This window comes from Centruroides vittatus, unplaced genomic scaffold, assembly GCF_030686945.1.
Source record: "Centruroides vittatus isolate TY-2023 unplaced genomic scaffold, ASM3068694v2 contig_1476, whole genome shotgun sequence".
NCBI lineage: Eukaryota > Metazoa > Arthropoda > Arachnida > Scorpiones > Buthidae > Centruroides > Centruroides vittatus.
The window spans coordinates 335,824-351,819 of NW_027120915.1; the positions used below are offsets into that span (position 1 = coordinate 335,824).

Here is a 15,996-nt window from a genome sequence, read left to right on the forward strand (position 1 = left end):
TAATAATAATAAAACAATTTACTGTAACAGACCAGACATTACACTCATTGACAAACAATAAAATCACATACATTATAGACATATCCATTCCAAACACTCACAATGTACAAAACACATGCACTGAAAAAGTCAGCAAGTACACAGAACTTGCCCAGGAAATAAGGCATCTGTGAAGGATGGATAGGGTGCTTATTGTACCTGTCGTTCTCTCCTCTACAGTTGTCATACCGCACACACTACATATAGGCCTGGACACATCATAATTGAATAGAAATACATACATCACACTACAGAAGGCCACTATATTGAATACATGTCATATTTTGAGGAAATTCCTGAATACAGAAACACACACTGATATGCTTCTTGAATTTTTGTTTTGGTTACTATGCCTTAACTTTGGTCTGGCATAGTACACAACCACCGGTGTTAACCGAGTATATCTGACATAACCTAACACAATAATAATAATAATTTATTTGTTTATTTATTATTATTAATAAATGTTTTAAGTTATTTTAAAATTGTTTTAGCATGTTATGTTAGAGACAAAAACACTAGAATTTTAGCTAACTGTAATATTATTTACTTACTTCACTTAATGTAATCAGTCAGTTATCATCATTAATATAACTAAGTCTCAAAATGAATAAAATAAGCAAATTCTACTATATATCTGTTTCAAACTTTATACAACACAATTAAATGTGTTCATTGTTATTAAAGGGGTACATAAGATGAAAGATTGTGAATAGTGTAAACTAAATAAGTAATGTAATGTTTTATACAATAGAATTTAGTTATGTTATAACTTTTCGTATTATTACTGTATCATCTAATATTTTGAACAAAATAGAATTAGTTTGGTTTTTTTTATATTAATAATAAACTTTTTTCATAAAGTTAAAATTTTAATTATATCAATGCTAAAAAAAAAGACTTTAAGATTGCAACTGTTAAAACCTTTAATAAATATAAATATAGGGATAAAAAGATAAAAACCCATTTAATTTATACATTATACATTTTTGCATGTAATTGCCTTTATTGGGAAGAACATTAAATTTAAAAATTTATTTTAATACAAATTAATTTAAGTATATTAATTGTTAAAATTATTATAACTTAACATTTTGTGGTGATGGTAATTACTAGTAAAATTTTTTAAATTTTATGATGAATTTATCTATTTTTTAATTCTTAAGAAAAAATGTGTTAAAAAATATAATTTTTAATGTAATTTTACATAGGAATTTAAAAACTTTTATTTTGAAATTTTATAATATGCAAAAATGTTGTTGAAAATATTTTATTTTACTATACAAGTGTTGACTTTAAATATTTGGTCCATTTTTCATGAAATTTGATTGGTTGGCTGACTGCCATCTCATATTCTGCTGAGTTGTATGATAGAGTTAATATTAGATAAAATTTGGATGTTTTGAATTATCTTCTCATGCAGTCAGAAATCAACAACTATTTTCTGTTGGAAAACATCAAACCCTATCTACCTGACTAATGAGATTGTGCCATTTGTATTCTCCAAGTATTACATTCTTAGCAAGCATAAAGCTTATACTTTGAGGTTTCTCAGAGTGGTCCATTTGTCTTGAAACCTGATTGATCATTTGATTTGGTTTTATTTTCGTTTTATGAACTTAAATAAGTTTGATTTTTTTTTTCCTTCTCAATAAGTAGATTTTTGTCTTTTTTATTCTGTTTTGTTACATTTTCTTTTTCTTATTATAATTTATTTAACACTTCAAGATAAACAACATAATGTTAAGCTAAGTTAAATATAAATGGTTTGTTGTTATTTTTATGCCAGGGCAACACTGGGCATATCTGATAGTAGATAAAATTAGTAATAGTTATAGGAATTGCAATAGGTAATAAATTAATCAGGTGGATTAAACTTAATAGGATAAGTTACATTATAAGCTTTTATTTTGTAATTTAAGATTATACATGAGTAGTTTTTCTTTACAGTGGGATAACAATGTAATTTTAAAAAGCTGCCCTTTAATTTTGGAAGGTGGTTATGAAGATTGGCTACTTCATTATCCTATGTATACAACAAATCCAAATATTGTAAAGCTTGGTTCTTTAAGTTCATTTCCAATTCCTGAATCTAAAGGTAATTTAAATAATAATGTGTTTATATCATTTATCCAATAAAATTAATAGTTATGAATACATTTGGCATGATTTTATAAATAATTGTTTTAATTAATAATTCTCAATAGAGTTTTTATATTTTTTGATTGTGATTTTTTTTAATGCAATGTCATTAATACTATTTATTATTATATGCTATTAAAAAGTATTTTGCTAAAACAAAAATTACTCTGTAGATTTAATGTTCATGTAACAATGATTAATGCAATTTCACAAAAACTAATATAATTTAATACTATTTTTAGTGTGTATTGTTTTATTTTAAAAAATAAAAGCAAATAATTAAAATACTAATGGTGAAAATAAGTTTTCATATATTCAACTAGTAAATGAGCCCAGCGTTGCTTGGACAAATGATTTAGATGATTTGGTAAATAAATGTTTGTTTGGAAATTAAGTTATTACTGTCAACCTTCAACAACCATAGTACACAAACCCCTTATTGCACATACCTCACTTATTGCACAACACATTATATAACACATACCCTTATTGCTGAGAATCTTTTTACTGCTTCAAATAAACATTTTCAAATTGATCAATTTTTTGGAATGTTTATAATCGTTCTATAATCAAACCAATATGTAATAACAAATTTGAATTTAAAATCAAAAATATTTATAACAATGTCTTAAATGTAATCAATTTAATACACCTAAGTACTCAAAGAATACAAAACTCAATAAAGACTAAATGTATTTGAAAACAAAAAATTGCATCTAAATTAATATAGTAGAAGCCATTCTTCAGGTTAAGCCTTAATCCTCTCCCTCACCCTGCGGGGAAATTTCTAAAAATCCCTTCTTGGTGTGCGTTTTCAGGACATACCCTAACTGTGTACCAAATTTCACCTCTTTAGGTTCAGTGGTTTACTCTGGGCGATGATGAATCAACCACTCAGTCAGTCAGTCAGGACAAGTAATTTTATATATTTAGATTAACTTTTAGCTGGTAATTACTGCAAGCCAACATTACTGAAAACTGTTTTTTATTTTTGACATCAGCATTGAAATCTTTTTATATTCATAAAATTTAATAAAACTATTTTGTTCAATATTAATTTAACTTCCCTAACTTCACTCAGACTCTATTAAACCGTAAAACAAAAAAACACCTTGATGCTGAGAACGTTTAAATTTAATCATAAACAAACGTTTTCGGCCCATTCCATGGGCCATCGTCAGGCTAACTACATTCGAATACTATTTCAAACAACCAATTTCAAATTGAAATAAACTACAAAAGAACTCACGCGCTATGCTAGACTACGTAAACTAAAACTAATATAAACAACATAGAAAATAATAAAATAAAATATGCCAATGTTACATGTATACATCGTAAAAATCTATAGTCTATAGTTCTCTAGGCAATCCTTTTGCCCTATCTAATGTATTCCTGTGACTTTTTTAATTAGAAACTTCCAAGCTGACGGTAAAATCGCCGCATCCTTGTAATTTAAGCATTTTTTGGTTAAGCTGGACTTATAAATTTCACATTTTTCGGTTGTAGCTGCAAGTGTCGGCGAATGTATCGGTGTTAAGATCCTGGCCTCTTCCCATTTAACCACGAACCCCTCAGTCTGCGCCATTTTTGCTAACGTTGTTGTGCATTTACCTTTCACCACGTCATATCTGTGTTCCTTAATCCTTTTACTTAGGCTTCTCGTCGTGACCCCGATGTATTCTTTATCAATCCTTAATTGGTCGTTGCTGTACGGTATCGAGTACACCCCTGGTTGCTCACTCGGTTTAATTCCATCTTTGCTGTTCCTTAGTAGCTTATATATCGAGGGAGCTCTTTTGTACACAATAGTGCTGTTCATGCGGCCCGCAATACCCTCCATGACCGAGGATAGACGTTTATTATACGTGAATTTCGTGATACCGTTTGTCAGATCCCGTTTTTTTCTTGCTTACTTTAGGATTCTTGTAAGCGGCAATCAAACGTTCAACCGTTCTTGGACCAAATCCCAACACCTTAGCCACTTGCCTGATTCTATCCAGCTCTCGCATCGTATCGATTATGTTAGAGCAATACTGAAACGCTCTTCTAATTAAAGCTCTAAACGCTGAGAGCTTATAAGTAATAGGATCATTCGATGTTGACGGTATATACAGCGGGTCGTGTGTAGGTTTGATATACACCTTCGTGTCTATTGACCCGTTCTTAAATGCAATACTAATGTCCAAAAAATGTAATTCGTCGCTACTAACTTGCTCCAAGCTCAGCTTTAGGCCATGATCGTTGGAATTCATGGCACTTAAGAATTGTTGTATTCTTGCATGGTTCCTTTATATAACCAGCACATCGTCCACGTACCTTTTATACATGATTATGTCCTCCTTGAAGTTGATAAGTGTGATGCGCTCCATTTTTCTTGCAACTAACTCGCACAGCAAACCAGACATTGGGCTGCCCATCGGGACACCTTTTAACTGTTTATAGATTTTACCCTCAAACGAAAAACGATTGCACACATACCAGATTTGCCATCATCTCAAGGTCCTTACGGTATTCTACAGCCGTTGGATGTAAGCTATATAACACTTCCATTAGTGCATCAAAACATGAGGATGGTTTGATCGATGGATACATGCTCTCAAAGTCCATTACTGACCCAACCTCGTTATCCATTAAGGCCAACTCTTGCAATTCCTTTACTACTTTAATTAGAAGAGCGTTTCAGTATTGCTCTAACATAATCGATACGATGCGAGAGCTGGATAGAATCAGGCAAGTGGCTAAGGTGTTGGGATTTGGTCCAAGAACGGTTGAACGTTTGATTGCCGCTTACAAGAATCCTAAAGTAAGCAAGAAAAAACGGGATCTGACAAACGGTATCACGAAATTCACGTATAATAAATGTCTATCCTCGGTCATGGAGGGTATTGCGGGCCGCATGAACAGCACTATTGTGTACAAAAGAGCTCCCTCGATATATAAGCTACTAAGGAACAGCAAAGATGGAATTAAACCGAGTGAGCAACCAGGGGTGTACTCGATACCGTACAGCAACGACCAATTAAGGATTGATAAAGAATACATCGGGGTCACGACGAGAAGCCTAAGTAAAAGGATTAAGGAACACAGATATGACGTGGTGAAAGGTAAATGCACAACAACGTTAGCAAAAATGGCGCAGACTGAGGGGTTCGTGGTTAAATGGGAAGAGGCCAGGATCTTAACACCGATACATTCGCCGACACTTGCAGCTACAACCGAAAAATGTGAAATTTATAAGTCCAGCTTAACCAAAAAATGCTTAAATTACAAGGATGCGGCGATTTTACCGTCAGCTTGGAAGTTTTTAATTAAAAAAGTCACAGGAATACATTAGATAGGGCAAAAGGATTGCCTAGAGAACTATAGACTATAGATTTTTACAATGTATACATGTAACATTGGCATATTTTATTTTATTATTTTCTATGTTGTTTATATTAGTTTTAGTTTACGTAGTCTAGCATAGCGCGTGAGTTCTTTTGTAGTTTATTTCAATTTGAAATTGGTTGTTTGAAATAGTATTCGAATGTAGTTAGCCTGACGATGGCCCATGGAATGGGCCGAAAACGTTTGTTTATGATTAAATTTAAACGTTCTCAGCATCAAGGTGTTTTTTTGTCTTACGATTAATTTAACTGTATGCATAATTTCATAAATATTGTTTTATATAATTATCTCTAGTTGTGAAGATGATTAGTTAATTGATATGGCACTTTCCATACAAAATAATTTCAGATAGTTTTTATAACTATTAAACATTTAATTTGTTAAATAATAAAATGTTAAGGCCATTTTCTAAGGAAATTTATTTCAATAATTGATTAATTTGAAAAATTGCAATTTTTGAATTATTAAAATTATTGAGTGTAAAGGTATTGTACAGTTTCTATAATTAAACTTTCATTGAACTTTAATTATCTACATTTATGAAACAAATTATCATTATTATGATTTTGTTATTATTAGTAGAATTTTATAAACTTATTAAATTTATAAATTAATAATAATAATATAAATAAATGTTATATTATATATATATATTTATAAAATATATTTAAATATATATAAAATATTATATTATTATATAATATTTTTATATGTTTAGTGTTATAATTTTACAAATTATTTTCACATTTGTTGAATTGATACTTATGGTGGATATGTTAACAAAATTTTTGATTAAGATTTATAATGAACATTAATTTTCATTCATTTGCAGAGTTATTTGTAGATAGATATATTTCAATAAATGTAGAAGAATTATTATTGTTCAATTTCATCAATTGCATTCTTTTTAAAATGATTAATCTGCTATATACTTGATTAATTGAATTTAATTTAATAATGGTAAATTTTCAAATTTCTTTTCATCAGATTCAAGTAATCTTAATTTTGTTTCATTACATTAAAGTAATTTTTTAGTATCATGAATGAGATATAGTTTACACGTGATACTTTGCTCCAGTTGAATCTAAAAAGTTAGATTAATTCTCTCTCCTGGTAATTTTGCCTAGATCAGCGTTGTCCAACCTGTTTTCCTAATGGGCCAAATTAGAAATTCATGTATATTCACTGGGCCACAAAGGTACTTTATATAAATATATGCTTTTAAAAAGTTCAAAATGTGAAATCAACTTTTAATAACAAATACAGTATTTTATGTAATTATATATATTATTGAAAGTAAAAAAAAATTATACTGTCACAAAATAAAAATAAACTTAATGTGAGTTTTTGACATTGCCTTTCTTTTATAATATTGTCAATATCTGTTTTTATTGTAGTTAAATGGGAATCACTCAACCTATTTCTTTCAGCAGTTTTGATGTTTTTCAAACACGAAAAGAATTGTTTACAACAGTGTGTTATGCATGTGAGGTAATACAGTTTTCTAACACCAATTACATCATTATGACATCAAAGTGTATCCAGTGAAACGAGAATAATTTCTACAATATTCTTTACCAAATTAAATGAAAATGTTCCTAAAAAATTTGGGGTGCAGTGGGTCACATAAAAATATTAAGTTGGCTGGAGTGTGGCCCGCGGGTTGCACTCCAGCCAACTTAATATTTTTAACACGGGTTGACATCCCTGGTCTAGATGAATGATTTTACGATAATACTAACAATGAAATCTTCAGAAGTACAAATGATCAAAAACATTGTTATATTATTTTTGTTTAAAATGAAATTTTTGATAAATTATAAAACATCAATTAGATCAATGATATTGGACATCTTTAAGTTTTTATTTTATTTTAGATATTTTCATAATTTATATTTAGGTACATTTTTTACTTTCCATGTATTTGAATATACCATTATTAACAAAAAAAAATGTATTTATTACTATAATAGTTTTAAAAGTAAAAAAAAAATATTTGTATCCTAGATAGCCTTATTTTCATATCTAATTATTTTTGTCAACGATATTTTTCAGTTTTCTGATAGAAAGATAAAATAAGATGATAAAATAATATAATTTAAGAAAATAAATAAAATTATATTAATGTATAAATAGAAACATGTCAAATAATTCATATTTAAGAATTTACTGTACTTTCTGTTCAGTTACAGTCACAAGTTCAACACTTGATAACTGTGAAGAAAGCATCTAATATCATTGTAAATACTAAAATTTAATTAAAGCAGAATTTTATTTATATTATGCAAAGGATTAATTTCACTTTTTTAAAATGATATTGATATTGAATTGGAAACTTTTTTTTAATCTTTTCTCTAAAGTCAAACTTATCTTTCTATATTTATTTAAACAACAATGGGCTAAGTATAGTGTATTTTGAAGATTACATAATGCAGTTATTAATATATTACAATGTTTCTATGGTTTTAAAATAATTTTTTTTAACAGTTGAAATTGATTATCCTAATTTGGATGAAGGATTTATTGAAATGCCCTCAACTCTTCCAATATCAAATGATGGATTAGAAAAATCAAATAAAACTATAAATGATAAAACTGTTAACCCGTACTCTACATTTCTAATTGATGCTTCAAAACGTAATGCAGAAATTTTAGATGGAAATCTGGATAAAATACATAATAATAGTATACTTGCTGATTCGGTTGAAAAACCTGTTGTGAATAGAACATTGAAACCGTCACGGCCATTAATATCAAATAAATTACCTGAAACACCACCACTTGATAAAACTCAAAATACTGTTATACCATACTCCATTTTGAAGGAAGAAGCAATTTTAGAGGAAAATATCAAAATTGAAAAAGAATGTTTAGATAAAGAAAAGCAATATGAATTATTAAGATTCAAAAAATTGTATGAAGCAGAAGCTAGTATGAAATTAGAAATTCAAAAACAAGAGGAAGAATTGTTGGCTAAAATAAAAGAACTTGAATTTGAAGCTAAAGCAAAAGATTTGAAACATCAAGAATTGAAAAAAGAAAATATTCAAATTAAACAGGTATTTCAATAAATTATATTTCAGATTATTGTTTCAATATTATATAAATTTTAATAAATTATAACTTAAATATTATTAAACATATAGACAATTAATAAAAATTGGCTAGGACAAATAAGTTTAACTTACAAAATTTAAGAAAAATTCTTAATATAGACAATACATAAGTGTCTTCTAACTTTGCTCTTTTGCACACACATGATGAAATTAACAGTTCCATGGCAGAGTTGACCTTTTCTTAGTGGCTACTTGTTTGCTTTAATATGTAAAACTTTTACTTATTAAGGCAGATGAGTAGCCTCTAACATTAATAATTTAAAGATATAAACAATAATAAATTTAAAAGAAATTAATACTAAGAAATTATTGATTATTGTTACTATTACAGTTTACAAGAAACAAGGTTAAATTGAAAAATTATTAATTGTGAAGATGTTAATTAAAGTTTAATGATACAGCATGTTAATGGCTGAAGTGTTACATAGTTTCAATGTTTTTCATTTTAACCAATCAACTGAACCAAAATTTCAATTAATGAATTTGAAAAGTTTTATCTTTGGAAAATCTTGATCTTTACTGTTTTCTCATAATACACATAGTCAGTCTGTAAGTTTTTCATTGTTAAAAGAATGGCTATATCAATGGTTATTACATGATTGAAGTGTGATTAAAAGAAGAGTTTGCTTTTTCATTTATTTCTTATCTTAATAATATAGTAACAAAGTCAATTATCCTTTTCTAGTCAATTAGTAGATCTGCTATTATAAACAGATGAGAGTTTCTTTGCAATAATTTAAGAAATTACTTATATTTAATTATTGTAATTTTATTTTGATATGTTTAAAATATAATATTGTTAATAAAAAAATGATTGAAAATTAGGAATTAGAAAAATTAAAAGAAGAAGGGAAAGAAGTTAAAGATTTACAAAAATTACAGCATATGGAAGCTGAAAAGAAAAAACTGATGGAAGATGTTGAAAGGTATATTAAACATAATACTTTATTAAGTAAAAATCAAAATAAAACAGCTTATTGTTAATAAGTCAGCTTGACCAACAGTGATAAATATTTTTGAAGTATTCTTAACTTCATCATTCATATCATTCAAAATGTTCAAAAAAAAATTTAAGTGATTTTATGCTGAAATCGTCTTGAACATATTTATTGCTAGAGTTCTAGTTGACTTCTTAAGTTGTAAACTCTTTTTATGTTGAATTTTAGTCCTTATTATAAGGAGTTAATTTATGATGTTTAACATTATCATATATCATAATAATATACAATAATAATGTATTTTAATTCTTTTTTAAAATTTAAACTGATGATTAAAAATTACTAGTTTGAAGAAAATTATAACAAAATTTTATAGTATTTAATTTATAAATTTTAAAGCTTTTTACAAATTGTACAGTTAAACTGTTGAATTATGCAAAATACTAGCAATGGATTTGAAACGTATTTGCGAAAATGTAGGAAATTGGGAATTTTTTCAATATTATATAATACAGCTTCAATCTGATGTGGACTACCAAAATTCATACTCTTTAAAATATAAGGAAGTTCATTAGCTAAGTATAAATTATATTATTGAATTTCAAGTATAGAAAGGGTAATAATTGCTCAGAGAATAAAGTGTGAACATTGCTGACACAAACATTTGAAACTCAAGTTGAAGCAACTTTAACCTAGCAATTGTTTTTGACTTTGATAACTTTTACAATAACATTAAAACTTCTTATTATTTATGTGAAATATTAGCGTTGCATGTCACTTCATGCTGAATTTTCGTCAATTTTAAGCCTAACGAAAATTTTTATAATAATAATCGAGGCTATTGTATCGTTAAAAGTTATTTCTTTATTTTGTACTAACAAAATAAATATATTTAAAAATATAAAAACATAAAAATTATACTTTAGAAGTAAATCTAGTATCAAAAATGTTCGATTCAGCATGACACAGTCTGACTGGAAAGCGTTCAGATAACCGGTGTTTGAATAAACGACTCTACTGTATTACTGTAGATGCATGCTGGGACGATATAGTTCAGAATAAAAGAACAACAGTTGGCAAATGAATGTACCCATTGATGAGGCCAGTTAAAAAGGGTGAAATGCATTTGGAACTATTGAAAATCAAATTTTTGGAAAAAGTTAAAATGAAGATTCAGTATTTATTGTTATTTGGTTTGTTTGCCTTGGAAAATTACTTGAACTCAGATATAAAGTGTATAATATTACTTGTTAATACTCTAGAGAGATTTTATTTTTAGATTTTACATTTTTAGGAACTAATTGTTCCATTTGCATTAGAATGTGTTCTATTTTTAAATTTTGTTTGCCTGAAGATGATGAACATAAGTTTGTTGAAAGTTTCTGCAAAAATAAAAAACCATTGATATCATTCACTGTGTTTTTACTTTCTTTTTAAAATTTATTTCTGAATAGAAAAGAATAATATCAAATCATTATCAGTTGTTTGGTTGAATAAGGGAGTAGTGATTTATTAAAGTTTGGCAATCAGTGCATTTTACTTGTTTTTGATAACATAAATAATAATATGGTTTAATAACAATTTATTTCATTAACATAATTGTGATGTGCTGCATAATTATATTTTAATGATAAATGATAAAATACATTTTATAAATTTATTGGAAAAAAATTCTAATGCATTTTATTCTTTATAAAATATATTTATTGAATTTTAATAAATATTTTATGTGATATTTAGATTAAGAGAAGAAAGGAAAAAGAAAGAAAGAAGAAAGCAGAAAGATAATATAGAGCAAATTTCAGAATTAACTCCACTTAATAAACAAATAAATAACAACTTAAATGAATCTATTACTACTTCAGAAGATTATACAAATAATACAGGTAATAGATTGTTTATCACTAATTATATATTTAAATTAAAAAAAAATCTTTATTGCTGCCATACTACTAGCTATATTCTAAAGTTTTCCAATATATATATATATATATATATTAAAAGGATTGGGTTTTTAATAATGGCAGTTTCATATAAACTGTATTATATATTGTCCTATACTCATGTATGAGCCACATTCTTTTCATCTAATTGCTTGCCATTTAAAAGAACAGCCATTTCCATATGTCTTGAAAGCATGTTATTTCCATTGGCAAACTAATTCCCATGAATGTCTGAAATAACTTATCCTATTGCTCAGTGATATTAGGAACAGTGTGATAATGTGTATGATTCCTTAATTATTGCATACAAATCCTAATTACAGTATTCATAATGGTCAATAAGGAGGATGTTCATGCTTTCTGTTTTCAGTATCATAACAACAATGGTGTGCCATCTATGGAAGCTGTGGAAGCACTGCTTCCCTTGTATTTTTTAAAATATAAATACATATTGTGCGATTATTTTCATAATTTAATGTACATACTTTGAATTACTTAAAATTAATATTTTATTATAATTGCATTATGTATTTTATTACAAATTTCTATACATGTGAAAAACAATGATAAGATTGCTATTGTTTGTTTGAATATAAATTGGTTTATGCATATTCCCAATGAAAGCGCTGTATTGTCAAATATGGGACAGTTTCCATGGCAAAAATATTTGAATTGCATAAGCAGCCAAATTATATGCATTTGTGCATGTACTTTACAGAGCACCAATCTCTGGTTTAGCTGGTGGATGCTACATACCAAAATATCATATAATGCTTCCAACGATTCTATCCATTAGCCACTGGTATGGAGCTATTTGACTAACTGCATTGTTTTAAGGTTTAAAAATTAAAGAATATTCAATGTTATTTTTATGTACGTTTCTTTTATTTATAATTATATTGATAAATTTTCAGTCATAAAATCTTCAGAATTTTTTATGACTTTTAGATGTTAATAATTTTAAATAATATGAAAAACAATTTTCTGAAGCTAGTTTTAATTCTATAAATTAAGTAAATTTTATGAAGAATGTTTTGATTTATCTAAATTACATAATGAATTGCAATATTTACATTTGTGTCCAGACTATATTGGCAAACCACTCTTAGACATAAAACATATTATAATTAATGACGATCCAAACAAAGATATACTAAAAGAATTATATGATTTAATATCATTAATGTTTACGGTACCATCTACCAGTTGAGGTTAGTTTTTCAACCATGAAGCGAATTCATACATGCTCAAGGAACACCCAGTCAGAGGAAATATGGTTGTCACTAGTGTTGCTTTCGATAGAAAAAACTTTTAAATACTCTGATGGAATCGAAGAAGAATGATTTCTATGATAAGGTAATTAAGGACTTTGCTGAATAGAGTTAATTTATAAAAAATAATAAAAAACAAGTTTCTCCATCTTTGTTTCATGTCAGTTATCTATTTTAGAAGTAAAATAAACAAATTGTTTATTTTTGATATTTCCAGTATTTGTTTAAAATTTTTTATGGCAACACAGCTTCCCTATCATCAGATGTCACGGCATACCACTGTATAATAAGTATACCAGAACAGGAATAACATGGATGGGTATTGTCGCATAAAATGATTGATTTTCTAGTGATACATAATCACTTGCAAATGAACATCTGTTAGAAGAAGTTTTTGCCATAACTGGCAATAGTATTTTGCATTTGCAGTTAAATTTAGTGTATGGTGTGACTCCATCCCAGTAATAGGTCACAATCAACATTAGTCTCAGATTGTCACATTCTTTTTAAGACTGCTTTTGTTGTGGTAATAAACTGAAGTGCTATTCTGCTGATAGGCATTTGAGTTTCAGTTTGTGTAGGAGCAAGCCCAAATTTCATCCGAAGCACAATAACTTGAATGAATACAGCTACTATACAAATATCTACTGTGCTTATTGAACAGTAGATAGCAAGATTGTTTAAAAATCTCTTATTTAATTGGTATTTTTTATTTAAATTGAGTTTTAAAAATATTTTATTTAATTTTGAGGATTTTAAGCATCATAAACTTTATATATTCTCCTGATGTAGTAGATGTAAATCATATTATGGAAAAGGAAGTAAAGCTCATATCAAATTTATAGATTGGTATTGAGGAATTTATTCAAATACACATCAAACAAAACCCGATAACCCAATATACCAACAATACACCATTTATCCAAAATTTAGCCCGATTATTTACAGCAGTTGTTGGTGTAGAGGCATTTATTGTTAACTATATTTGAAAATTATTAATATGTTAGAACATTTTTGAAGTATTAGAAGACTTGCATAAAAAATTATATTTTTTTATGTAAGTCTTCTAATACTTCAAAAATGTAGATAATCCTGGGTGATGTCATTTATGTTATAACATATTTAAAGTACTGAAATAATAATTGTGATTTATAATACATATCGTTAAATGTTATGCTCTCTGAAAGTAAGATTCAATTAAACTAAAACTGGAAAAACAAAATAAAGTTTTCCAGTCTTAAAATATTGATTGTACAGTATTTATATTTGATGTCTTTTAAATTATTTAAATTTTCTTTTGAAGGATGTTAAGATTTTGTCTGTTTTATGTTTATTTTCATTTTATTTAATACAAGATCTAATTGTTAAATAATGAGACAGACATACATGAAATAAAAAATAAATAAAAACAGTTAAATATTACATGTATTTTATTCAAAGTACATTCCTACTGCATTAGTATAGCAAATGGCATTGTCAGTTAGCAACTTGAAAGACTGCTGCAAGTGTTTTGATATGACATGAAGATTTAATGTCTCACTCTGTTGGATATCTTTAACATCTTGAAATGAAAATGATGTTCTTTCAGTAGTAACTAAAGAACTGTAAACAGAAAATAGGATCATTTAAACAAGGAACATTACACAGACTAATTAGTAACTTCCTTCTTGCTCAAATCTTCCACTAAGACTTTGCAAATTATTTCTCTACTGACCCCAAAGTCATATGTCATATTCTCAGTTACACAATGATACTGTTGAATCTGTTTTCTCACCTTGGCAATGAGTTTGTTTGTTTTGAGTTGATGTTGGATGTCCAGGCCTGTCACCATCATTGGGGGTTTCCTCACCACATTTGAATGATTAAACCACCTGAATATTTGAGCATGAGATGAACCCATATCATACACTTGTTACATCAATGTCACTATCTTGAATGCACTTTTCCTAAGTTTAAAATAGACTTTGGGATTCACTCTCTTCTCCATGGCACTTACATGACAATACTCTCATACTATCCTAGCAAAATTTCCCACCACACTTATCATGGAATCATTTAGTGTTGCCAGACTGCAGATTACAGAACACACTATGGAAGGCATGCATTTCTTACTACATTGAATTTGTATTAGTCAGTATAACATCTATCTCATTATTTAATTAGACCTTATAGATTAAAATTACTTTTTAATTAAAATATTATTTATTAATTTTTAATTTAAAATTCAATAATTAACTTTTTAAAACAGATAATGTAATAACAATGAGGATAAGTGATTCAGATAAAAGCTCAAGAGGCTTGTCTCGCTCTCATTCTTCTCCAAATATTGCTCAAATGGTTGCAGATGAAGAAAAGAAAAGTAGTGAAATATCTATTCCAAAGATTGATCGAACTCTTAAACCCTCTCGTATGTAAGTAAAATTGTAAAATGATTGTAATATTTCAGAAATTACAAATTAGTATAACTTATTCTGTATACGTCATAAAAATAGCTTAATTTTATAAAGTTTTCTTTATTGCAAACTGTTTTTGTGTATTGCATAAGTAAAATTTTTTCATTAGTAAAATTGGAGATTGTAAAAAACTAAATTAAAAAAAGTCTGTAAATTATATAATATAATTCACACACACAAATAATATTTGTATGTGAATTATATAAATCTTCTCTACTTATGGAATTTACATTGCAAAATTTGAATTTATTGAACTTTGAATATATTTAAATTTTGGTTAATTTAATGAAGTTAGATTTTGACATAATATTGCAATTTGTATTTCTTATTTTAGAAAATATGTATACAGTATCAAATTTACATTACATGGAGTTCATTTTATTATTTTCTGCATTTTTATAGTATTTCTTAAAAATGTACATAAGATGATTTAATTTTTGAAACCTGCAAATCTTTGCACCATTAAAATAACAAGGTCTTTTCATACTGCTTATTAAGATAATCAACTATTTTATTTATACAGAACAATTTGGCTTCCATTGAACCAACTTCAATTTTACTTAAAACTTGTTCTAATGAATGTTCAAACAGATAAAACTTAAAAATTTTTTAAAGATAAATAAAACGAAAGAATCTAACAACAAATTTTTTTAAAATTGGCTGAACTGTTATGTTTAAATCTAAGATTATATGATAAAATTAAA

At 27.3% G+C, this 15,996-nt stretch overlaps 1 protein-coding gene across 1 annotated transcript in view; it reads left to right on the plus strand.

Annotated features, from left to right (window-relative positions):
- LOC136968409 (ubiquitin carboxyl-terminal hydrolase 8-like) overlaps window positions 1-15,996 on the plus strand; it is an 89,272-nt gene that overhangs the window by 27,545 nt on the left and 45,731 nt on the right. The window contains exons 8-12 of the mRNA XM_067262425.1: window positions 1,990-2,137; window positions 8,059-8,630; window positions 9,513-9,613; window positions 11,366-11,511; window positions 15,088-15,250. Of these exons, the coding sequence (XP_067118526.1) occupies window positions 1,990-2,137; window positions 8,059-8,630; window positions 9,513-9,613; window positions 11,366-11,511; window positions 15,088-15,250 (1,130 nt within the window). The remainder of the gene's footprint in view (window positions 1-1,989; window positions 2,138-8,058; window positions 8,631-9,512; window positions 9,614-11,365; window positions 11,512-15,087; window positions 15,251-15,996) is intronic.